General features: G+C 42.0%; 1 protein-coding gene across 2 annotated transcripts in view; it reads left to right on the top strand.

The window, feature by feature from the left end:
• LOC137091673 (cytolytic toxin-alpha-like) overlaps positions 1-23,554 on the top strand; it is a 106,950-nt gene extending 83,396 nt beyond the window's left edge. The window contains exons 6-8 of one of the 2 annotated variants that reach the window (XM_067456310.1): positions 15,032-15,183; positions 22,610-22,645; positions 22,858-22,998. In XM_067456310.1, coding sequence (XP_067312411.1) covers positions 15,032-15,183; positions 22,610-22,645; positions 22,858-22,863 — 194 coding nt within the window. In that variant the 3' untranslated portion in view covers positions 22,864-22,998. Of the gene's footprint in view, positions 1-15,031; positions 15,184-22,609; positions 22,646-22,857 lie in introns of both variants that reach the window. The other variant, XM_067456309.1, reaches the window with a different exon arrangement.
• Positions 23,555-25,356: the final 1,802 nt, after the last annotated feature.

Below are 25,356 nucleotides of genomic sequence, written 5' to 3'. Positions count from 1 at the left end.
TGGGCTTCTAAGAGCGGTCCCTCCCGCGCAGGGGCAACCGAGGTTGCTGCCTCCGTGGCGCTGTTGGGTAAACGATGTGGTAATCCCGCCGGCACAGACGCTTCAGGCCACATCGTTTTCCCGCGAACTTGTGCTGATCCAGTTGCCTCGAGAAAGACCTGCGACTGGGCAGCTTGCACGTCTGCACACCGAAAATCGTTTTCAGCTGCTCCCTGCCGGTCAGCCGCTTCAGAGAGTTGGAAATGTGGCTCAATTAACACCCGAGGCCAGCCACGAGAGGCTGGTTCCCTTAGTAGATTATCTCAGCCCATGGAAGTGCCTTCCGAATATGTCTACATGGGTCCTTCGCACTGTAGAAAAGGGTTACAGACTGCAGTTTGGTCACCCCCCTCCGAAATTCAACGGGGTGACATGGACTGCAGTGGTACCCGGGTTCGGGTTATGGAACTAGAAGTAAAATCCTTGCTGGCAAAGGAAGCCATAGAGTGCATTCCGCCATCAGAGAGGAAGTCCGGGTTCTACAGCCGGTACTTTATAGTTCACAAAAAGGATGGAGGGCTGCATCCCATATTAGATCTCAGATATCTGAATCATATCCAAATCTATCAAAAACACATCAACTGACCACGGGGGGTTCCTCAGGGCTCAATGCTTGGACCTCTCCTCTTCTCCATTTACACAACATCATTGGGACCCATTATTCAGGCACATGGCCTCTCATATCATTATGCTAATGACACACAGCTCTACCTCTCATTTCAACCAGATGATCCGACAGTAGCTGCACGAGTCTCAAGCTGTCTGGCGGACATCTCGCCATGGATGAAAAAATTCGGCCTTTGATGACCACAAAAAAGGAAGATGTTGTACCTCAGGCATACCAATGTCCAATCTGCCCCAAACTTCACATGTTTGATAATAGTCCTGACCTGAAGACATCTACATGCCAATATTTAGTTATAGTCAAAGTGCCACCTGGTGGCAGAAGGAAGTGTGATACATTATGCCTGATGTATTTCTCCTATATTTGCAGCTTAAATGCATCTTTTTCACTACTTGCCGTTTTCCTGAGGCCACTGGGTGGCGGTGGGTACCGGGTGCAAGGGCTCTTTCATCGCTGCTTGCAGCTTTAATTACACTTACACATTTACATTTAATCATTTAGCAGACGCTTTTATCCAAAGCGACTTACAAAAAAGGGGAGAGCCATAGAAGCAACAAAACAAATAAGGCCAACAACCTGTAAGAGCTGTAAGAAGTCTCAATTAATTAGCACAGTACACAAGTTTTTTATTTATATATATATATATATATATATATATATATATATATATATATATATATATATATATATATATATATATATATATATATATATATATATAGCCATCTACAATAGCCATCTACAACAAAAACTCGTACGCAAAATACAGAACACTGGATTTTGATAGCCATGATAACAACCCATTAGGACTAAGGCTGTTGCCCCAGCTGTTGTCGTTAATGCAGATTCAGTGGCCCAATGGGTTGGTTTTGTATGGCATTCTAGCTAAACGCGCAGCAATAGGCATCTACAACAAAAACTCACGTACGCAAAATACAGTACACCGGATTATGATAGCTATGATAACTATGTAACACACCCGCCTGAAGGCACAAATCCGGATGAGAGACGTAGATATGATCCAGGAGTGTGTGCTTTTTGGTCGTTGCTGTGGTGATCAGTAAGTGCTATTCTGTATTGGTCAGGTGCAATTGGAAAAGATGTGTCTTAAGATGTTTTTTAAAAATGGCTACAGACTCGGCAGCACGAATTGAGATCGGCAGGTCATTCCACCAGGTGGGAACGGTCCAGGAAAATGTCCGTGAGAGTGATCTCATACCTCTTTGGGATGGAACCACAAGGCGCCGCTCACTCGCAGAACGCAAGCTTCTGGACGTTGTGTAAGTCTGAACAAGTGGGTTTAGGTATATTGGTGCAGAGCCAGTGGTTGATTTGTAGGCGAGAACTAGTGCCTTGAATTTGATGCGAGCAGTCATTGGCAACCAGTGCAGTCTGATGAAGAGAGGCGTTACATGCGCTCTCTTCGGCTCATTAAAGACCACTCTCGCCGCTGCATTCTGGATCAGGTTTCCGAACTACCGGTCGGTAGTTTTCTAAAAGTGCTGGATTCAGAGAGGGTTTCTTAAGCAGTGGGGTTACCCGAGCCTGCCTAAATGCTGTGGGAAAGGTTCCCGTGTGAAGAGAAGTGTTGACATTGTGAGTGAGTGCAGGAGTGATTGAAGAAGAAATGACCTGAAGGAGGTGAGTGGGTATAGGATCAAGAGGACAGGTAGTAGGGTGATTGGAAAGGATGAGTTCAGAAATATCTGCCTCGGAGAGCGGAGAGAAGGATGGAAGCGTGTTTGTGTTAAATGTTGAGATGTGCGTGTCAGTTTGTGGTGAGGAGAACTGGTTGCTGATTAGAGATGTTTTCTTTGTGAAAAATGATGCAAAGTCATCAGCTGTAAGAGTTGATGAAGGAGGGGGAGGAGGAGGACAAAGGAGAGAGGAGAATGTTTTAAAGAGTTTACGAGAGTCAGGGCAATTGTTGATTTTGTTGTGGTAGTATGTTGTTTTAGCAGTGGAGACATTTGTAGAGAAAGAAGAGAGAAGAGACTAATACAAGGTAAGGTCAGTATAGTTTTTAGATTTCCGCCATTTCCTCTCTGCCGCCCTGAGTCCAGAGCGATGTTCACGGAGAACATCAGACAGCCAGGGGGCAGATGGGGTGGGGCGAGCTTGTCTGGATGAAAGGGGGCAAAAACTGTCTAAGGAGGATGTTAGAGTGGAGCAAAGAGTATCAGTAGCACTGTTAGCATCCAGTGCTGAGAACTGAGCAGGTGGAGGGAGTGAAGATGAAACCATAGTGGATAGGTGAGAGGGAGAGAGTGAGCGTAGATTACGCCGAAAGGTAATCTGTGTAGGAGTGCGTGTTGTATCAGGAGTCAGTATGAGGTTAAGAGTGATGAGAAAGTGGTCTGAGGTTTGTAATGGAGTAACTAAAGTGTTGTCCGTGGAGCAGTTGCGTGTGTAGACGAGGTCTAATTGGTTACCTGATCTGTGAGTAGCCGTAGTAGATACTAACTTAAGGTCAAATGAAGTCAGTAGAGTGCTGAAGTCTGCGGCTAGGTGTTTATCAAGATGGATGTTGAAGTCACCAAGCAGAATCAGTGGAGTGCCATCCTCAGGGAAGCTAGAAAGTAACACATCCAACTCCTCCACAAAGTTACCGAGGTGACCTGGAGAACGATAGACCACTACCACATGGATTTTAACAGGGTGAGCAATATTGATTGAGTGTGATTCAAATGAACTGGCCGGTAGAGACAATAATGGATCAAATTTCCAATCATTTGAGCTAAGCAAACCAGTACCCCCACCCCTCCCAATAGGCCGAGGAGTGTGTGAAAAAGTTAAATTGGTTGAGAGGGCTGCAGGAGTAGCAGTGTCCTCTGGTTTGATCCAGGTCTCAGTTAGGGCCATGAGGCTGAGCTGAGAATGATTCTCAATAGATGAAATAAAGGCTGCTTTGTTTACAGCAGACTGGCAATTCCAGAGACCAATTGGAATAGAGAGTAAAGTAGCAGAGGATGTTAGGATATAGCGCAAATTATTAGGATTACGGCGTCTCGTGCGTACAGAGCGTGATTTACGAGTGCTTGTAGTAATAGTTGAGATTTGAAAGCACATGGTGAATACAGATCAGAGAAAAGGCAGATAGGAATTAGAAAAGAACCGAACACTAATAATGAAAAGGAAGATGATACTCAAGTGCCTTGCCGGGTCCTTGCTCAGGAGGAGTTGCACTGGGAAGAGTTGAAGTCTTTACACTCGGTCTTCACACGAGGAGGGCTTCACTCTGCCACTTCCGCTGCCGCGGACTATCACGCTATTTACACTCACCTGAGTATCGTTATTGAAAGCAGCTGGGAACGCCCCCAAACAAACGCTCACTCAATGTGGCAATGACCAAACAAATGCTAACTCCCATACACACCACAAGAATACACCAAAACTAATAATACACACCACTGCACTACACAGACACACTTATCCAACAACAAATGAACAAACAATCAAATGAGAAAAGTTACAAACACTTACAGAGTAGTTGTCTATCAGTCAATCAATGCTTCACCTCAATTAATTCTTTATTATAACTCATAATATAATACAAGCATAAACAAACCACCCACAAGGGGGGAAAACAGACTAGGAATAAAATGAAACATAAAGAAATGAAAATAGAAAACGTGACCGGGAAACAGATGACATCCAAACAGGACAACGATCCAGCACCAGACTTCTTCTGTTTTATGGCGGTTTGACAAACCAACTTAAAAAGGTGCATTCCCACCCCAACACCAGACAGTAGACACAAGGAGACTATAAAGGATAACAAATCAAGAGGGAACAGATGGGGCCAATTAAACAATAATCAGCTAACAAGATGGGCAGGGGAAACACGAGACCAGACATTTCATCAATTAAACAATATAAACACACAACCTGTGCTCCACAGGACCATACAGACATGTGACAGAATAACAATGTAATGATCAGAAAAAACAATGACTTTTAACAATATTCAATTGATGTTTAAAACAATCAAATCTGTCAAGCCTGGCCATTGAACTATAATTTTCTCTCATCTGTGCCAAAGTATATCATCTTTTATTCACATCAAAAACTCTCCAAATATCACGCAGGTCATTACTAAGCTTAACCATTACTCTCCGTGACGCCATGTATGGCAAACTGCAGTCATTGTGAGTTTATTGTAACATATCTTTGTTTTATCAATTGAAAAGAATTGACCTTTTTGAACATCCCTTGCTCCATTTAAATTCAGAGTACCTACTTTAATTCTGCTAATAAAAGTGGGGAAAGCATCTGTACAGGAAAAAAACAAAGAGAATAAAAACAGAGCAAAAAAAAAACTTTTTTTCAAGCAATCTGACATTTTTCGTTTAGCATAGTTACATTTTTTGCAGAATTTTCTTAATTCTGAAAATGTCTTCATCTGTAAATCCACCCTCCCCTGTATCCATCATCAATATTTTTGTTGAGTATGAACAAAAAACGTCTACTTTCACCCCTTTCATTTGTTTAGTGTTCTGTAGAAATGACATAATTTTCTCCAGAGTATCTTCCAGATCTCCTTACAGCAACAGAAGGGTCTGAAGACTCATTCTCACTTCCAGGAGCAGACTCATCAAGAATCAACCTCAATCTTCTTAACATTTAAACCATTGTGATCCACTAATTTCTTTACTTTTTTCCTTTTCCCTCTTTTGCTTGTCTTTCTTTTCACTGCGGGGGTTTTAAAAATAAATTCACCTTCTGCCATATCCAAATCATCATTACCCGCCTCAGCCATAACTGCGGTGATGTTGTTCCCTTTCAAAAGCTACACTCACTTCTCCATAAGCTTATGCATATGGGAACGTCTTTATCATGACCGGCTGTAAAAAGTGTGTTTAAACACGTCAATAAAAATGACTCGGGGGTATTTATAGCCTCGGTCTGTGACGCCATAGCTACATGCTACACTAGGCTGTAAATAGATGAGCTCCAGCTGTAGTCATCAGGTCTTTTTGTCTTCAGACCAAAACTGTGCGGTGTGCAAACAACCTCTCTGAAAAATATCTCTCTCTAAACCTTTTAAACTTCACTTGAGATCTTTGTTAGGAGTTAGCTTTCAACTGGCAGTGTGCAGATTTCTCTCTTTCTCGTTTCTGTTAAAACATCAGTGAAAATAGTTAAAGTTAAAAGAAATCTATCAGTTGAAAATGAGTCAGCAGGGTAAACGTGTCTCTCCATGTTCTCTTCCAAATGACAGAACTGGATACACGTTTACTGCTGTGTGTGTTTGAGGAAGAGCATGCGGTCGCTGCAATGAGTCAGATGAGTGCGAGCATTGCAAGCCTTTACAGTTAAAATGCTTTGTGCTCGTCTTGGCTACTTTACATTTACATTTATGTATTTAGCAGACGCTTTTATCCAAAGCGACTTACAACTGAAGAGTACAGGAAGCGATCTGTCAAGAAGAGGCAAAGAAATGCAAAAAGTGCCTTAAATACAAATATTTGGATATTATTTAGAGTAACACAAACCAGAATAGGGAGGGAAAGAGAAAAATACAGGAGGAAGAGTTAGATTTTTTTAATGTTAAGATTAAGTGCTCATGGAAGAGATGAGTTTTTACCTGTCATTAGAATGAAGCGAGTGATTCTGTTGTGCGTTTGGAGGACTTAAGATTGTTCCACATGCCTCTCTGTGATGGTACCACAAGGCTCCGTTCATTAGCTGAGCGAAGGCTTCTGGTGGGGGTGTGGACTCGTTAGCTGAGCGAAGGCTTCTGGTGGGGGTGTAGACTCGTTAGCTGAGCGAAGGCTTCTGGTGGGGGTGTGGACTCGTTAGCTGAGCGAAGGCTTCTGGTGGGGGTGTGGACTCGTTAGCTGAGTGAAGGCTTCTGGTGGGGGTGTGGACTCTTTAGCTGAGCGAAGGCTTCTGGTGGGGATGTGGACTCGTTAGCTGAGCAAAGGCTTCTGGTGGGGATGTGGACTCGTTAGCTGAGCGAAGGCTTCTGGTGGGGGTGTGGACTCGTTAGCTGAGCCAAGGCTTCTGGTGGGGGTGTGGACTCATTAGCTGAGCGAAGGCTTCTGGTGGGGGTGTAGACTCATTAGCTGAGCGAAGGCTTCTGGTGGGGGTGTGGACTCGTTAGCTGAGCGAAGGCTTCTGGTGGGGGGTGTGGACTCGTTAGCAGAGCGAAGGCTTCTGGTGGGGGGTGTGGACTCGTTAGCTGAGCGAAGGCTTCTGGTGGGGGGTGTGGACTCGTTAGCAGAGCGAAGGCTTCTGGTGGGGGTGTGGACTCGTTAGCAGAGCGAAGGCTTCTGGTGGGGGGTGTGGACTCGTTAGCAGAGCGAAGGCTTCTGGTGGGGGTGTGGACTCGTTAGCTGAGCGAAGGCTTCTGGTGGGGGGTGTGGACTCGTTAGCTGAGCGAAGGCTTCTGGTGGGGGGTGTGGACTCGTTAGCTGAGCGAAGGCTTCTGGTGGGGGGTGTGGACTCGTTAGCAGAGCGAAGGCTTCTGGTGGGGGGTGTGGACTCGTTAGCTGAGCGAAGGCTTCTGGTGGGGGGTGTGGACTCGTTAGCAGAGCGAAGGCTTCTGGTGGGGGTGTGGACTCGTTAGCAGAGCGAAGGCTTCTGGTGGGGGGTGTGGACTCGTTAGCAGAGCGAAGGCTTCTGGTGGGGGTGTGGACTCGTTAGCAGAGCGAAGGCTTCTGGTGGGGGTGTGGACTCGTTAGCTGAGCGAAGGCTTCTGGTGGGGGTGTGGACTCGTTAGCAGAGCGAAGGCTTCTGGTGGGGATGTGGACTCATTAGCTGAGCGAAGGCTTCTGGTGGGGGGTGTGGACTCGTTAGCAGAGCGAAGGCTTCTGGTGGGGGTGTGGACTCGTTAGCAGAGCGAAGGCTTCTGGTGGGGGTGTGGACTCGTTAGCTGAGCGAAGGCTTCTGGTGGGGGTGTGGACTCGTTAGCTGAGCGAAGGCTTCTGGTGGGGGTGTGGACTCGTTAGCTGAGCGAAGGCTTCTGGTGGGGATGTGGACTCGTTAGCTGAGCAAAGGCTTCTGGTGGGGGTGTGGACTCGTTAGCTGAGCGAAGGCTTCTGGTGGGGATGTGGACTCGTTAGCTAAGCGAAGGCTTCTGGTGGGGGTGTGGACTCGTTAGCTGAGCGAAGGCTTCTGGTGGGGGTGTGGACTCGTTAGCAGAGCGAAGGCTTCTGGTGGGGGTGTGGACTCGTTAGCTGAGCGAAGGCTTCTGGTGGGGATGTGGACTCGTTAGCTGAGCGAAGGCTTCTGGTGGGGGAGTGGACTCGTTAGCTAAGCGAAGGCTTCTGGTGGGGGTGTGGACTCGTTAGCTGAGCGAAGGCTTCTGGTGGGGGTGTGGACTCGTTAGCTGAGCGAAGGCTTCTGGTGGGGGTGTGGACTCGTTAGCTGAGCGAAGGCTTCTGGTGGGGATGTGGACTCGTTAGCTGAGCGAAGGCTTATGGTGGGGGTGTGGACTCGTTAGCTGAGCGAAGGCTTATGGTGGGGGTGTGGACTCGTTAGCTGAGCGAAGGCTTCTGGTGGGGGTGTGGACTCGTTAGCTGAGCGAAGGCTTCTGGTGGGGGTGTGGACTCGTTAGCTGAGCGAAGGCTTCTGGTGGGGGTGTAAACTCATTAGCTGAGCGAAGGCTTCTGGTGGGGGTGTAGACTCGTTAGCTGAGCGAAGGCTTCTGGTGGGGGTGTGGACTCGTTAGCTGAGCGAAGGCTTCTGGTGGGGATGTGGACTCGTTAGCTGAGCGAAGGCTTCTGGTGGGGGTGTGGACTCGTTAGCTGAGCGAAGGCTTCTGGTGGGGATGTGGACTCGTTAGCTGAGCGAAGGCTTATGGTGGGGGTGTGGACTCGTTAGCTGAGCGAAGGCTTATGGTGGGGGTGTGGACTCGTTAGCTGAGCGAAGGCTTCTGGTGGGGGTGTGGACTCGTTAGCTGAGCGAAGGCTTCTGCTGGGGGTGTGGACTCGTTAGCTGAGCGAAGGCTTCTGGTGGGGGTGTAAACTCATTAGCTGAGCGAAGGCTTCTGGTGGGGGTGTAGACTCGTTAGCTGAGTGAAGGCTTCTGGTGGGGGTGTGGACTCATTAGCTGAGTGAAGGCTTCTGGTGGGGGTGTAGACTCATTAGCTGAGCGAAGGCTTCTGGTGGGGGTGTGGACTCGTTAGCTGAGCGAAGGCTTATGGTGGGGGTGTGGACTCGTTAGCTGAGCGAAGGCTTCTGGTGGGGGTGTAGACTCGTTAGCTGAGCGAAGGCTTCTGGTGGGGGTTTAGACTCGTTAGCTGAGCGAAGGCTTCTGGTGGGGGTGTAGACTCGTTAGCTGAGCGAAGGCTTCTGGTGGGGGTGTGGACTCATTAGCTGAGTGAAGGCTTCAGGTGGGGGTGTAGACTCATTTAGCAGAGCGAAGGCTTCTGGTGGGGGTGTGGACTCATTAGCTGAGCGAAGGCTTCTGGTGGGGGTGTGGACTCATTAGCTGAGCGAAGGCTTCTGGTGGGGGTGTAGACTCATTAGCTGAGCGAAGGCTTCTGGTGGGGGTGTAGACTCATTAGCTGAGCGAAGGCTTCTGGTGGGGGTGTAGACTCGTTAGCTGAGTGAAGGCTTCTGGTGGGGGTGTGGACTCGTTAGCTGAGCGAAGGCTTCTTGTGGGGATGTGGACTCGTTAGCTGAGCGAAGGCTTCTGGTGGGGGTGTGGACTCGTTAGCTGAGCGAAGGCTTCTGGTGGGGATGTGGACTCGTTAGCTGAGTGAAGGCTTCTGGTGGGGGTGTGGACTCGTTAGCTGAGCGAAGGCTTCTGGTGGGGGTGTAGACTCGTTAGCTGAGCGAAGGCTTCTGGTGAGGGTGTGGACTCGTTAGCTGAGCGAAGGCTTCTGGTGGGGATGTGGACTCGTTAGCTGAGCGAAGGCTTCTGGTGAGGGTGTGGACTCGTTAGCTGAGCGAAGGCTTCTGGTGGGGATGTGGACTCGTTAGCTGAGTGAAGGCTTCTGGTGGGGGTGTGGACTCATTAGCTGAGCGAAGGCTTCTGGTGGGGGTGTGGACTCGTTAGCTGAGCGAAGGCTTCTGGTGGGGGTGTGGACTCTTAGCTGAGCGAAGGCTTCTGGTGGGGGTGTAGACTCATTAGCTGAGTGAAGGCTTCTGGTGGGGATGTGGACTCGTTAGCTGAGCGAAGGCTTCTGGTGGGGGTGTGGACTCATTAGCTGAGCGAAGGCTTCTGGTGGGGGTGTAGACTCGTTAGCTGAGCGAAGGCTTCTGGTGGGGGTGTAGACTCGTTAGCTGAGCGAAGGCTTCTGGTGGGGGTGTGGACTCATTAGCTGAGTGAAGGCTTCAGGTGGGGGTGTAGACTCGTTAGCAGAGCGAAGGCTTCTGGTGGGGGTGTGGACTCGTTAGCTGAGCGAACGCTTCAGGTGGGGGTGTAGACTCGTTAGCAGAGCGAAGGCTTCTGGTGGGGGTGTGGACCCGTTAGCTGAGCGAAGGCTTCTGGTGGGGATGTGGACTCATTAGCTGAGCGAAGGCTTCTGGTGGGGATGTGGACTCATTAGCTGAGCGAAGGCTTCTGGTGGGGGTGTAGACTCATTAGCTGAGCGAAGGCTTCTGGTGGGGGTGTGGACTCGTTAGCTGAGCAAAGGCTTCTGGTGGGGGTGTGGACTCATTAGCTGAGTGAAGGCTTCAGGTGGGGGTGTAGACTCGTTAGCAGAGCGAAGGCTTCTGGTGGGGGTGTGGACTCGTTAGCTGAGCGAACGCTTCAGGTGGGGGTGTAGACCCGTTAGCTGAGCGAAGGCTTCTGGTGGGGATGTGGACTCATTAGCTGAGCGAAGGCTTCTGGTGGGGATGTGGACTCATTAGCTGAGCGAAGGCTTCTGGTGGGGGTGTAGACTCATTAGCTGAGCGAAGGCTTCTGGTGGGGGTGTAGACTCGTTAGCTGAGCGAAGGCTTCTGGTGGGGGTGTAGACTCGTTAGCTGAGCGAAGGCTTCTGGTGGGGGTGTGGACTCATTAGCTGAGTGAAGGCTTCAGGTGGGGGTGTAGACTCGTTAGCAGAGCGAAGGCTTCTGGTGGGGGTGTGGACTCGTTAGCTGAGCGAACGCTTCAGGTGGGGGTGTAGACTCGTTAGCAGAGCGAAGGCTTCTGGTGGGGGTGTGGACCCGTTAGCTGAGCGAAGGCTTCTGGTGGGGATGTGGACTCATTAGCTGAGCGAAGGCTTCTGGTGGGGATGTGGACTCATTAGCTGAGCGAAGGCTTCTGGTGGGGGTGTAGACTCATTAGCTGAGCGAAGGCTTCTGGTGGGGGTGTGGACTCGTTAGCTGAGCAAAGGCTTCTGGTGGGGGTGTGGACTCGTTAACTGAGCGAAGGCTTCTGGTGGGGATGTGGACTCATTAGCTGAGCGAAGGCTTCTGGTGGGGGTGTGGACTCGTTAGCTAAGCAAAGGCTTCTGGTGGGGGTGTGGACTCGTTAGCTGAGCGAAGGCTTCTGGTGGGGGTGTGGACTCGTTAGCTAAGCAAAGGCTTCTGGTGGGGGTGTGGACTCGTTAGCTGAGTGAAGGCTTCTGGTGGGGGTGTGGACTCGTTAGCTGAGCAAAGGCTTCTGGTGGGGATGTGGACTCGTTAGCTGAGCGAAGGCTTCTGGTGGGTGTGTTGACTCATTAGCTGAGCGAAGGCTTCTGGTGGGGGTGTGGACTCATTAGCTGAGCGAAGGCTTCTGGTGGGGGTGTGGATTCGTTAGCTGAGTGAAGGCTTCTGGTGGGGGTGTGGACTCGTTAGCTGAGCGAAGGCTTCTGGTGGGGATGTGGACTCATTAGCTGAGTGAAGGCTTCTGGTGGGGGTGTGGACTCGTTAGCTGAGTGAAAGCTTCTGGTGGGGGTGTGGACTCGTTAGCTGAGCAAAGGCTTCTGGTGGGGGTGTGGACTCGTTAGCTGAGCAAAGGCTTCTGGTGGGGATGTGGACTCGTTAGCTGAGCGAACTTTATTGTCCCCAATGGGGAAATTTGTCTTGGACCCTGGTGCCCACATACACATATACAATGATCAAAAACATAATACAAAACACACACAAAATTAAAAAAAACATACATGCTTCTTATTTAAAAGTCTAATTGACGTTGGTACAAACGATTTCTTGAAACGATTATATTTGCACATAGGCACCCTGTATCTTTTGCCAGAAGGCAACAACTCATATTCTGCACTTAAAATATGCGAAGAATCAGATACAATCTTGGTAGCTACACTGATGACTGACTGCTCATATGAATACTCCAATGATTTGTATTGCCTTTTTCCCATAATTCTCATTGCCATTTTTACCAGACAAGCAAGTTTAGCTTTGGACTGAACTGTAATATTGCCAAACCACACAGTATATCCATAGTGTATTACACTTTCAATTACAGCCTGGTAAAAGATGTACATTATTTTCTGTTCTACCCCAAACAATCTTAATCTACGTAAAAAATGTAACCTCTGTTGCACACGGCAGCATACACTATCCACATGAACACCCCAGTTAAGCAAGTTATCCATATAAACACCCAGATATTTATAAGAACAAACCTGTTCAATGGGTATATTATGGATAGATATTGGCGAGTGGTTCCCTACTGACCTCGGGTCAAAAATAATTTCCTCTGTTTTTTTTAACATTTATGATCAGATGATTCATGTCACACCACTTCACAAAAAGTTTTACCTCTGAATGATACACAGAAAGACCAGTATTATTATACAAGAGGCTAAGCAAAGCTGTATCATCAGAGTATTTAGCATCCTCTGTACCACGACCTTGTTTGTAGGCAAACTGAAATGGGTCTAAAACTGGTTTAACCTCTGTCTTTAACAAGGACACCATATATCTCTCAAAGCACTTCATGACACATGATGTCAAGGCTATGGGCCTATAATCATTATTTTCCATTGAATTCGACTTTTTTTGTATCGGAATAACAACAGATTTTTTCCAAATATCAGGGACCTTATGACAATCCACAGATCGTTGGAAAATAGGACACCATGCCTGGCTAAGCTCCTCTGCACATGATTTTAAAAGTATGGCTGAAATGCCATCTGGTCCTGTTGACTTTCCTGTATTAATTAGACTAAAAAGTGATCAAACCTTTAGAGGGTCGATTATCACTCTGAAAGATGTATCTTCATTTACAACAGAATCTAAAAAATTATCACATTCTTGGGTGTAATCCTGTGCATCAAACCTCAGATTATTCCTTCTGGTTGGGTTGTAGACTCATTAGCTGAGTGAAGGCTTCTGGTGGTGGTGTAGACTCGTAGGAGCGAGTCGTAGTATTCGGGTGCTGAGCTTGTGGTGGATCCATAAGAAAGAGTTTGAGCTTTGAATTTGATTCGGGCAGCGAGTGGTAGCCAATGTAGAGAAATCAAGAGGGATGTGACATGAGCCCTTTTGGGCTCATTGAAGACAAGACGTGCCGCAGCGTTCTGGCCCTTTTTGAAACCTGACTGGTTCACGTCCAGTTTATTAGACTGTGAGAGGAAAGATGAGACCTGGTTAACTCATTCAAGTGTTTACGCTATGAATGGTAGGAGAGAAACGGCTCTGTAGTTCTCTACAAGTGATGTGTCTAATGTGGTTTTTTTAAGCGGTGGGGTTACCTGAGCCAGCTTGAATGTAGTAGGGAAGATGCCGGTGCAGAGAGATGTGTTGATGATGTGTGTGAGTGCTGGTAAGAGTGTAGGGGAGATGGCTTGTAGAAGGTGTGAGGGGATGGGATCTAGAGGGCAGGTAGTGGGATGGCTGAAGAGGAGAAGTTTAGATACCTCAGCCTCAGTGAGTGTAGAGAAGATGTTTGGCTGTGGATGTGGCTGAATTAAAATCATGTGTGTGTGTGGGGGGGGGGACTGACTGCTGATGATTGTGGTTTTATCTGTGAAAAAATGGGTAAGATCGTCTGCAGATAAAGCGGGGGTGGGAGGTGGTGGAGGGGTACAGAGGAGAGAGTTGAAAGTTCTGAAAAGTGTGCGTGAGTCTGAGGTGCTGTTGATTTTGTTTTGGAAATATGAGGATTTAGCTGCATGGACATCATTTGAGAAGGAAGAGAGCAGAGATACTTACCCACATCAGATAGGTTGTTTGATTTTCGCCATTTCCTCTCTACTTTCAGTCTGCTCTCAGGTTGCAGGCTCCTGAATGGGTTTGGGTGGTGGGTATAAAAAAAGAGGGGTCTGTCCCTTTCGCTTGCTCACTCAACAAATCTACGTTTACGGCTCGCGCTGCCCATATGAAAAAAACCTATATGGTTCATTTATAGCGACCATATATTTTCCTTACTTAAATCAGTCAGAATTATCATATATGTTTAATGTAAGTCCCATAATATATGTCATACACAAAATCAGACCGTTTATGGCCCATTTCATACTAAAAAGCACACAGAAAACTTCTGGGTCATGTATGAATACTGCAATAATCTTATATGAGTTTTACATGTAAACTGTATGCAATGGTATATGGTATTAGTAGAAAATACATGATATTCATATACAAATCATATAAAGTTCTTATACTGAATCATATGCTAGTCATATTAAAGTCATATAGGATTTATTTATATTTTGTGTCATTTGTTTATATGCTTTTTATACAGATTTCATATTTTTTTAATAGGGAAATGGTGTTAGCTCTTCAAGTTTATATAATATAAACTACATATAATAATCATACATGATTTCAGTCAATATTACAACATCTCTGCATATACTAACCATATATTTTATTTTTATTTTATTTTATTTTATATGCTTTTTATGCTTTTTATATATGATTTCAATCAATGACATACACAAATTTGTGATGGAAACACTTTTATTTCAACACAAAATGAAATACTCAAATTATAGTTGAGTAAATTTGAGTTTATTTTGCGTTCCGGGGCGTTCCGGGGGCGCTGCTCTGTGGCGACCTGCAGTGTATTTCACATGCGAATAGTTTGTTTGTTTGTTTGTTAGTAAGTCTGCGTTGTTTTATAAACAATTCCTTTCTCTCGCCAGTAATATGGAGTTTCACGGATGGATTGTTGGACTCATTTTATGGATTTTAAGTATTAATTTAATTAATGCACTAAATGCCGAAAAAGCCGCAGGCGGAGTTGTTCGGTATAGCCGGGAATTTTTACTCCAGTGCAACAAACACACTGAGTCAACATCTTACCACAGTATACCAAGCTATTTGAAATCTTCACAAGTCAAGGCCATTAGAACTAAAAGGAAACGGAGACGAGGCAGAAGAGGTGGGATTCGGCAGAGATTAAAAAACCTGGGAAATAAATTTCCCTTGCCTACGATTTTATTGATTAATGCCCAATCCATGCGGGGGAAAACAGAGGAATTGACTGCGAATCTTCGCTATATGCATGAATACAGAAACGCCTGTGTTTTGGTGATTACAGAAACTTGGCTGAACGAGAGCATCCCGTCAAGTGAGATTGAACCCACCGGCTTCACGTTGCATCGAACGGATCGCGATTCTAACATTACGGCAAAGTCTCGCGGTGGTGGAGTATGTCTTCTTATCAGGGAAAACTGGTGCAGACAAGTGGTGGTAAGAGAATCTCTCTGTACTCCAGATATTGAATTACTGAGTGTATCACTCAGACCATTCTACCTACCTCGGGAGTTCCCACAGCTGTTTTTCACAGTGGTTTACATACATCCTCAAGCAAATACAGCTAAAGCTTCAGACGTATTATATAAACTCTCACAAAGGCTCGATACTATGTCTCCTGATGCTCCCAAATTTATTTTGGGGGATTTTAATAACTGTGCTTTGAAAAATTGTTTAAGGACTTATTATCAGTATGTGGACTGTTGCACTAGGAAAAATAAGACACTGGACAAGTGTTATGGCAATGTTAAAGATGCCTTTTCTGCCTCCACGCTGCCCCCATTGGGACAAGCTGATCACAATGTTGTCAATCTTCGGCCCAAATACCAAAGACTTCTGAAAAGAGAGAAGCCCCAGGTTAAGACTGTGAGAATTTGGAATGATGATAGTATTATGTGCCTTCAGGGATGTTTTGAGTGTACTATGTGGGATACATTTGATTCTCCAGATATTGATACCTATACAAATGTGGTCTCAGATTATATACAGTTCTGTGTAGAGTCAGTTCTACCCACAAAAACGTTCACTATATTTCCAAACAATAAGCCATGGGTTTCAAAGAAACTTAAACAACTATTGAATAAGAAGAAAATAGCATATTATAATAATGATGTTTTTGCTAAAAGGGATATTCAAAGAGAAATCAAACGACAAATTAAGGTGGATAAGGCACTATATAAACAAAAAATTGAAGCTAAAATGTTACAGGGAAACTCTAAACAGGCATGGGAAGGCATCCGGACGATGATTAGTATACCACATAAAAGTAAGGGAAATCATAACACAAAAACTACAACTATAGAAGCAATAAACGGAGACTTTGAATTAGCAAATAGGTTAAATCAGTTCTTTTCACGCTTTGAGGATACAAGTGAGGATGAGGATAGTAATAACAGTAATAATGAGAGGACTTTCTCGACGGTGATTAATAGTAATTTTCTCATCAAAGAGGCTGAGGTCAAGGAACTGTTTCAAAGATGTAACAGATACAAGAGCCCAGGACCTGATAACATCTGTGGACGAGTGTTAAATAACTGCGCTGAGCAATTAGCCAAAATGTTCAGTTTGTTGTTTCAAACATCTTTAGACCAGCATGTTATACCAACTATATGGAAAACCTCAACTATCATACCTATTCCAAAAAAGAATAAACCAGTAGAGCTTAGTGACTATCGGCCAATTGCATTAACCTCTTTGGTGTTTAAAAGCTTTGAAAGGCTTGTTAAACGGTATCTAGTGTCACAGATTCAATTTGCATATCAGCCAAATAAGGGTCTGGATGATGCAATTTTAACATTATTGCACATTATCTACTCACATCTTGAAGGTCCCAAAAATCATGTGAAAATATTATTCGCAGACTTTTCTTCAGCTTTTAATAATATTGTACCATCTATTTTGGTTGAAAGACTAGCCACAGAGTTCTCCGTAGACAGGGGGCTTATTCTTTGGCTGCAGGACTTTTTAAGAAATCGAGTTCAGCGAGTGTGTGTGGGGGACACACTGTCTGAGAAACAGATTACTAATGTTGGATCTCCGCAAGGCTGTGTCCTCTCACCTTTATTGTTTATTTTGTATACGAATAACTGTACAAGTACACATCCAGGGAGATACCTAATTAAATTTGCTGATGATACAGCATTAGTTAGTCTCCTTCAGGGGGATGAGGAAAATCACGGACCAGTTTTAAATGAATTTATTTCCTGGTGCGACACTTCAAACCTTAAGTTAAATATTGCAAAAACTAAGGAGATGAGTATTGATTTTAGGAAAGAGTCTTTGATGAGTGTGACTACTATTAAGGGGGAGCCTATTGAGAGTGTTAATGAGTATAAATACCTTGGGGTTGTTTTGGATCACAAGTTGAAGTGGGATAAATGGACTGATGCTGTGTGTATAAAGGGACAGCAAAGAGTATACTTCCTAAGGAAGATGGTGTCATTTAATGTACGTGTCCCAATATTAAGATTGTTTTATAACTCTTTTATTGAAAGTGTCTTGACTTTTTGTATTACCTGCTGGTATGGAAATCTCTCAGTTGTGCTAAAGAGTTCACTTAGGAAAATTGTAAGTACTGCAAGTAAGCTAACTGGCATTCCTCTGTCAGGCTTAGAACAAATATATCAAACACGATGTCGGAAGAAAGCAATGAAAATTATATTGGATAATAGGCATCCTCTTTTTAATGAGTTTGAGAGATTACCATCAGGGCGCAGATTTAGAATACCAGTGTTTTTTAAAAATAGGGGGAAAAAATCTTTTATGCCACAAGCAGTTAAAATTTTAAATGAAAAATAGTATTTTTGCAGTGTCTACTGAGCTGGTCTCAGTGATGTTTTTTTAAAAAAAAAATTTTTTAATGTTATTCTTATTGTATATTGTTTTTTTGTTTTTTTCTTCTGTGTATTATGTGTGTTGTTTGTGTTGTGATTACGCATGTGGAAACAATTGCAAACAAATTTCCCCAAGGGGACAATAAAAGTCAAGTCAAGTCAAGTCAAATCAAATTATACTCCACATGAGTAATTTACAATTCCAACTTGATAGCAAACTGAACTTTGCTCAGGAAAAAAACAAAACCCAAAAAACAACAACAAAATACATTGACCACAGTGTCATGGCCATCAATCAAAGAGAATTAACGGATTAGTTCACCCCAAAATGAAAATTGACTGATAATTTACTCACCCCCATCTCATCCAAGATGTTCATGTCTTTATTTCTTCAGTGGAAAAGAAATTAAGTTTCTTGAAGAAAACATTCCAGGATTGTTCATCATATAATGCTTTTCAAAGGGCTTCATAGCCTCTGCGTGATCCCAGATGAGGAATAGGGTCTTATCTAGTCAAACGATCAGTCATTTAAAAAAATGAATATACATTTCAACCTTTATTGTTCAACTTGCTCAGCTCTGCGAGATGCCAAGGATGACATAATCACGTGTAAATGGTCACATAGACGTAGGCAGAAGTCCTGCCCTCGTGTTTACAAAGCGCTCGTGTGAAGACTAATAAACGCCCTTTAGAAAAAACACTAAATTTTCAACTTCAAAATCCTCCAATATCGTTGTTTTATATTATTTTTATTTGCTAGAGGGCATTTGTATTAGTCTTCACATGAGCGCTTTGTAAACACGAAGGTGGAACTGCATTGATTTGGACCTTCAGTATTTTGGTTGCAACTGTAAACCATTATATGATGAAAAATCCTGGAATATTGTCTTCAAAAAACTGAATTTCTTTTCGACTGAAGAAAGAAAGACATGAACATCTTGAATGACATGGGGGTGAGTAAATTATCAGGACATTTAAAAAAAATCATTTAAAAAAGGCCTTCTGAAGAGAAGCTATGCATTTTTTATTGGAAAAATATCCATATTTTTGACTTTAGACTAAAATATCTATCTTCCGGCAGTCAACCGTGCGTGTCTACTTACGCCAAAAGAGTGACCTCTGACCTGAAGCATGATGTATTGATGAATGCGGTTATGCAGAGAATAGAGGAAAACAAAACACTGGTCACGAATTTGAATTTAAAGAGGATTCGGTATAAGAGAAGCGCTTGATTTTGTTGCCCAGAGACGTTGAAGCTTACGCTACTCCTACATCGCATCACTCAGGTCGCTCTCTGGACGCAAGTCGTCTGCCATGAGCTGGTTATTTTAGTCAATAAGGTTATAAATATGGATATCTATATCAGTATCTATATCAATTACTATATTAACTTATTTTACATAGTAATTATAGTACACATATTAAAGCTTTATTTGTTGTGTTCTGGAAATAAATGAACGTCTTATGGGTTTTGGTACGACATGAGGGTCATTTTAACAACATACATTTTTGGGTGAACTAAACGTTAAAAATTGACAAAGTTTAATAAATACTGTAATAATGTATTGCTCATTGTTAGTTCATGTTAGTTAATACATTACAATAAAGTCTCATTTGTTAACATTAGTTCAAGTCTTACAACTCACATTACATAAACTTCTTCAACACTTCCGCTTCAGAACTGAACCAGTCCTCATGGGATGAACCAGTCTGTGGCTGAACCTGTTCTTCTTGCGTGGTCTTCAAATGTTTTCATGAAGATCTTTCTGTGGAAGAAAAAGAAAATCTTCTTGACCACCCCATTTACATACAGGAATATTAGAAACATGTTTCATTATAATGTTTTTTTTTTTCAGTATAACAATATATTCTTATACAGTTACTTACTTTCTATTACAAAATTGTAATATTGTACATCATTTAGATTCATATATGTTGCAGTTACATGAATGCAAATTATAGAAGTTTATATTTTAACTACATTAGAGCAATTTGCAAACTCAAGTTCACTAAAACATTAACTCTTTTAAAGTGAATTGGCACAAAATAGACTATTAATGATCACAAAAGGAACACACCGGTAAACAAATCACATTACATTTATTCTAACTTTTGCTCAGCTTTCACTGTCACACACAATCGTTGTATAACGTTATCTATGCAAACCATGAGCTTTAGGGTTTAACTTAGTAACCAAATTACAGTTAAACAACTAGAATAGTCGTTTTTTACATTTGATCATTTAGCAGACGTTTTTATTCAAAGGGACTAACAAATGAGGAGACCAATCATATAGTTTAATAACTTTAATACAAATATAATCATTGTTCACTTGTTTTTGCACATTAAATACTTGTAATTTAATTTTTGCACGTGCGCAGCATAATTAGGCTTAAAGTTACCTGTACGTTACCTAACAGTAGCTAAGGCTGTAGCACCGACATGATAACAGAAACGAACAATTTACAAATCTTTAAGCAAATCTTGCAATTAAATAAGTTAACATTTGCTTTGAGAACGACATGACAAACACAATTCTTACCTGGAGCTCGACACTTCGTGGTCCCGCTGGGAGGCAATCATATCACGAAGACAACAAGAACCCGCGATTGATTTCCTCCTGGCCGCGGCGCGGTGACGCATGCGCAGTCTGCGATGACAGAACTAAGGCTATTTTTGTTACAGAAATCTTCATCGTCTAAGCCTAACGCTTAGAGTGAGTGTTTAATCATTATTTTTTTAAATATTGCTGATATTACTGTTAACAAATAGTTGTATGGGTAGAACATTACGAAACAAACATATGGGAATATACTGCAATTATATGCAAAATAGCCTATATTAAAGGAAATATAAAGGAATAAAGGAAACTAAAGCCTTTTTTAATATAGCTACTGCAATGTATGCATATTGACTATATTTAAAAAATATGGCTATATTTTAACACATACAATATTTAGTAATTAAGATATAAATAGTATTACATGTAATATCCATTAAGTTGTATCCTTTATTGTGTAGCCTTACTGTATATTGAATTTTCCATATTAATGTGAATGCCTGTACACACACATAAACACTTTTACAGAATGAGTTACAGCAAATTTCTACTTCCCATCATGCTTTACTTCTGGTTTAAAGCAGGTTATATGTTAAAATTAATTGTTATTTCATGTGTTTTTGCTCAATTTAATAGAGGGAGATAGGTTGAAATAGTGGATAAAGTGAGGTTGACTTTTGGCCAAAAACCAAAAAAACTATGTTACTTTTATTAAAAATAATGTCGGTGCACTTTTCAGCCGTTACAGCTCTTTGCTAAATATTTAGGAACATGCCGGTGTGCTTGACTTGTGTTATTGTTAACTGTATATGTGTGTGTGTGTGTGTGTGTGTGTGTGTGTGTGTGTGTGTGTGTGTGTGTGTGTGTGTGTGTATATATATATATATATATATATATATATAAAACCCTTTGTAATTGTTAACATTTTCATAAGTAACTGTAATATAATAGCACTTTCTCAGTAACTGTAACGGACTACAGTTCCTTTTATTTTTTAATATATATATTATTTTGTTCAATATATTTTTGGGTATATCATCACATGCACATCATATAAAATGACATACATTATGATATATAAGTAGATATATTGTCACATATTTTTTCTAATTGAAAGCAGCAATTCCTCATGTATTATTAAGTATTGTAATATATGTATCCTGTATATTTTTAATATGCAGTTAAATAATTTAATATATTTATCATTCACATATATAAGAAATATTTTCTTTGCGTTAGGGTTACCCATTTTTATTCGTTTTTTACTTGATAATTAATTTACTAAAGTAAAAGCTCACTGATTTACAGGGGTTGTATTTAACACAATCCAGCATATATTTTTTACAGTGTAGGACATATATGATTGAAAATACATGAATATTGTACAATTTGTATATGTGGTTTTTGCAGCATATATGATCCTTATAGTTTTCTGTTGGAACATAAGAATCACACATGTTTTTAGCGAGACTTTTCCGTATGGGTGGGAATGATGATGGTGAATCTCTGGGTCTGCAGACTTCGAGCAGCTGGCCTGCGATTGTTCCTCACATGATAGTAAATCCATGATGAGGAATTTATCGAGGTGGGTGTTCACGCGGTGACCAAGGTACAGTTTGACTGGCACCGGGAATGAGAGATCCCCAAATGCAATTAGATTGAGGTTAGGTTTCTGTCCGGTGGCAAAGTCAAGGAGAAAACCGTTTACTTCATGTGTTTTTGTGCCCTCGATGGCGCCATTTTCGACTATCATGGATACGAAATCATGTGGGCATGTAGAGATGCCACAGGTGGAAGAGACGCTCACATGAGAGACGCATCTCTTGCCTTGGTTTGCATCTTTATTAAAGAAACATAGCTCCCTACAAAGCCATGTAGAAAACAGACTTCGGCTCTCCGGGGCAAAGCTTTTATGTATATATATATATATATATATATACAGGTCCTTCTAAAAAAAATGCATATTGTGATAAAAGTTCATTATTTTGTGTATGTAATGATAAAAATTAAACTTTCATATATTTTAAATTCATTGCACACCAACTGAAATATTTTAGGTCTTTTATTGTTTTAATACTGATGATTTTGGCATGCAGGAGTTGTAAAATGCCCCCTTTTAATCAAATAAATAAATACCCCAAGTGGAAAGTGGAAAACTGATTAATGTTGTTGTATTAGAAAGAAAAATACTATTTTTTGTTTTCTATTGTGTAATGTGTGTGTTTATGGAAATATATTATATAGTTTGCAATTTTTTGTTTCTGTTCTGCAGTTCTTACAACAAAACACATTGACGCCACTTTTTTCGCCCTCAATAGTGCTTGTGTCAGGATTTGGGCTCTGGAAACAGCAGCAGCATTTTGCTAAATATCTTCTGTGTTGGAGGATTTCTGCATGTGTTAGTAATGGATGCAGGATCATTTTCTCTTGGCATGATGATAACACTCTTCATTTCTGTTGATTTCCACAGTCGCTGTTCCCGAGACCAGGGACGACTTCCTCCAATGTAAGTCACTGAGAACACAAGCAGAAAAACTCTGAGTGTGTTCATGTTCTTCCTGGAGAAGGGGAAACATGACAGAAGAGTTTTAGAGTTGATCATGTGAATGATGATTAAACTGAACTGAGACACTGCTGATATATTAAACATGAAGAGTTCAGATACATTAAAAGATCAGATTCATAATTCCTGATGCTGATGTGTTTTCTCTCCATCAGATTTAATTCACCCCAATCTGGATATGAACACAGCACATAAACTTATCTCTGGGTGGAACAGAGTGGTTGCTCGCACTAACACAGATCCGGTTCCTTATCATTATGACAGATTTGATGGTCCATGGCAGGTGTTGTGTAGTGACAGTGTGAGTGGACGCGCTTACTGGGAGGTTGAGTGGAATGGGTTCGGTGTGGATATAGCAGTGTCCTATAAGGGCATCCGCAGGAAGGGAGAGTATGATGAGTGTCGGTTTGGCCGTAATGATCAGTCCTGGAGTTTGTACTGCATGTCCTTTCCGTTATATAGTTGCTTTTTCTATCACAATAACCTAATGACTTCTCTCTCTGAAACGCCCGGTGATAGAGATAATAGAGTAGGAGTGTATGTGGATCACAGTGCAGGAACTCTGTCCTTCTACAGCGTCTCTGGAGACACAATGAGCCTCTTCCACACAGTCAGGACCAGATTCACTCAGCCGCTCTATCCTGGGTTTGGGCTTAATGATGCTTCAGCAACAATTAAACTGTTGTGATGAATTAATAAAAAGTAGAGAGATTCTACCCATAATGCTGTGAGCTCATGATAAATCAGTGACAGTGAGATGTTATAGAGTCTCTTCATTGCATTAATACTGCAGCTGAACTTCTGTCACTGAAACAACGTGTCTGTGTGTAATAAATGCTCATATAGACAATACGATCAGTGTGTGTGATGGTGTGTGTCTGTGCTTTTCTCAATACTGCAACAGAATTTGATTCGGCTGTACAGTCGCTCTGGAGAAAATGATGTTATCAGCTTATTTCAATTTATCATATAGCGACAATGTTGGCAGATCAGTATTATAGTTTATACAGTTAATTTAGTAATTCATTTTATTTGGATATTTGGTAACACATACTTGAAGGGGTGTGCATAAAACTGACATGACTCCTTTATAATCATGACATGGCATGAGTTTTTATGCATGTTTATGACAACTGTTTTTGTGAAAAAAAGTGTTTTTCGCTCAATTATGTAATTTTTAATACAATCATGACATTTGTAGTTTTGTATTTGTAGTTGTCTTTGTTATGACAACTTGACATAAACCAATACATCATAACCCGTCAGTGTCATTGTCATGACAACTTGACATTACCAAGACAACATAACCTGTCATAAACAGACATGAAATGACAGCAGATTAATTATCAAATATAAGAAACTACTTAGCTTTATGGGTTTACATTACATTACATTAGTTGCTAGGCAACATGGGGGAGAGGACGCTGGCGTTGTCTGTTCGCTGCTTCTCCACCCACAAATCATGTTAAAATCTCTATATATATAAAATCTATTATTATTATTATTATTATTATTATTATTAAACTGTCATGAGGCCATTATAATGTAATAATATTTTTATAAATTAAATTTGTCATTAACATGTCATTAAGTGTCAATACTCTGTCAAATTATTTCATAACATTGTCATGAATATATTTCTTGACCTAAACTACAGTGGTACAAGTTGAATTTGTCATTAACATGTCATTAAAGGTAGGGCAGGTAGGAATTGGTTAAAAAATGTTTTTTTCGAAATTTGTTTAAACTTTCTTTATATATCAATACATAATTAAAATGTAAGTACTCTGAAAGAAAAAGTATACAAATCGAGTGTCTGTAGACCCAGGGTATTCTCACAAAAATGCGTATAAATAGTACGAGTGTGCAATGCCGTGGAATGTATACGCCAAAACTCATTTTGGCGTGTCTATGGCACGCGGTTTTTCGCGTGCATATGAGACGCATTTTATGGCGTATTATACATACGAACCGACCAATCAGCTGGAAGACGCATTATTTACCTCAGACGAGCAGAGTGCATGTCATGACATCATGTCAGAATCACATGTAAGAAAACATCTAACTTTATCAGTGAATATAAACAAATAAGATGTCTTTTAGTACTCACTATCAAGCTAGAATACCGATACTGATAAAGTTTAATATATTTTTGCTTGATTCGGTAACGAGCTAGTTATATTTATAAAATATAAATAAGGCAAAGCTAAAAACGGGTAGCATTGATACACACACACACACACACACAATATATATATATATATATATATATATATATTTCTAATAACATCAGTAATACTGTTTCAGGTAGGTCTAACATTAGTTTTTAGGTAGAGAAATTGAATAAATAATCAAATGTAAAATAACTGCATATTTAACTGTTTAAATAAATATTAATCCTTATTAAACTTACACAATAATAATAATAATAATGATGCGTTCAATTTATATAGCGCTTTTCAAGGCACCCAAAGTGCTTTACATAGAAGGGGGAATCTCCTCAACCCCCACCAATGTGCAGCACCACCTGGATAATCTCCACCTGGAGATTAAGACCTAATATAGGGATATGCGTCATCTTTCTCGACTGTGTAAAGTTCTCTAAAGCCATATTCAGACTATGTCTGCTTGGATACTCATCAAGATGGACATGT

This window comes from Pseudorasbora parva, chromosome 10 (genome assembly GCF_024679245.1).
Source record: "Pseudorasbora parva isolate DD20220531a chromosome 10, ASM2467924v1, whole genome shotgun sequence".
Classification (NCBI taxonomy): Eukaryota; Metazoa; Chordata; class Actinopteri; order Cypriniformes; family Gobionidae; genus Pseudorasbora; species Pseudorasbora parva.
The sequence above is the reverse complement of the archived record's forward strand: the minus strand, read 5'-3'. Positions and strand labels throughout refer to the sequence as shown.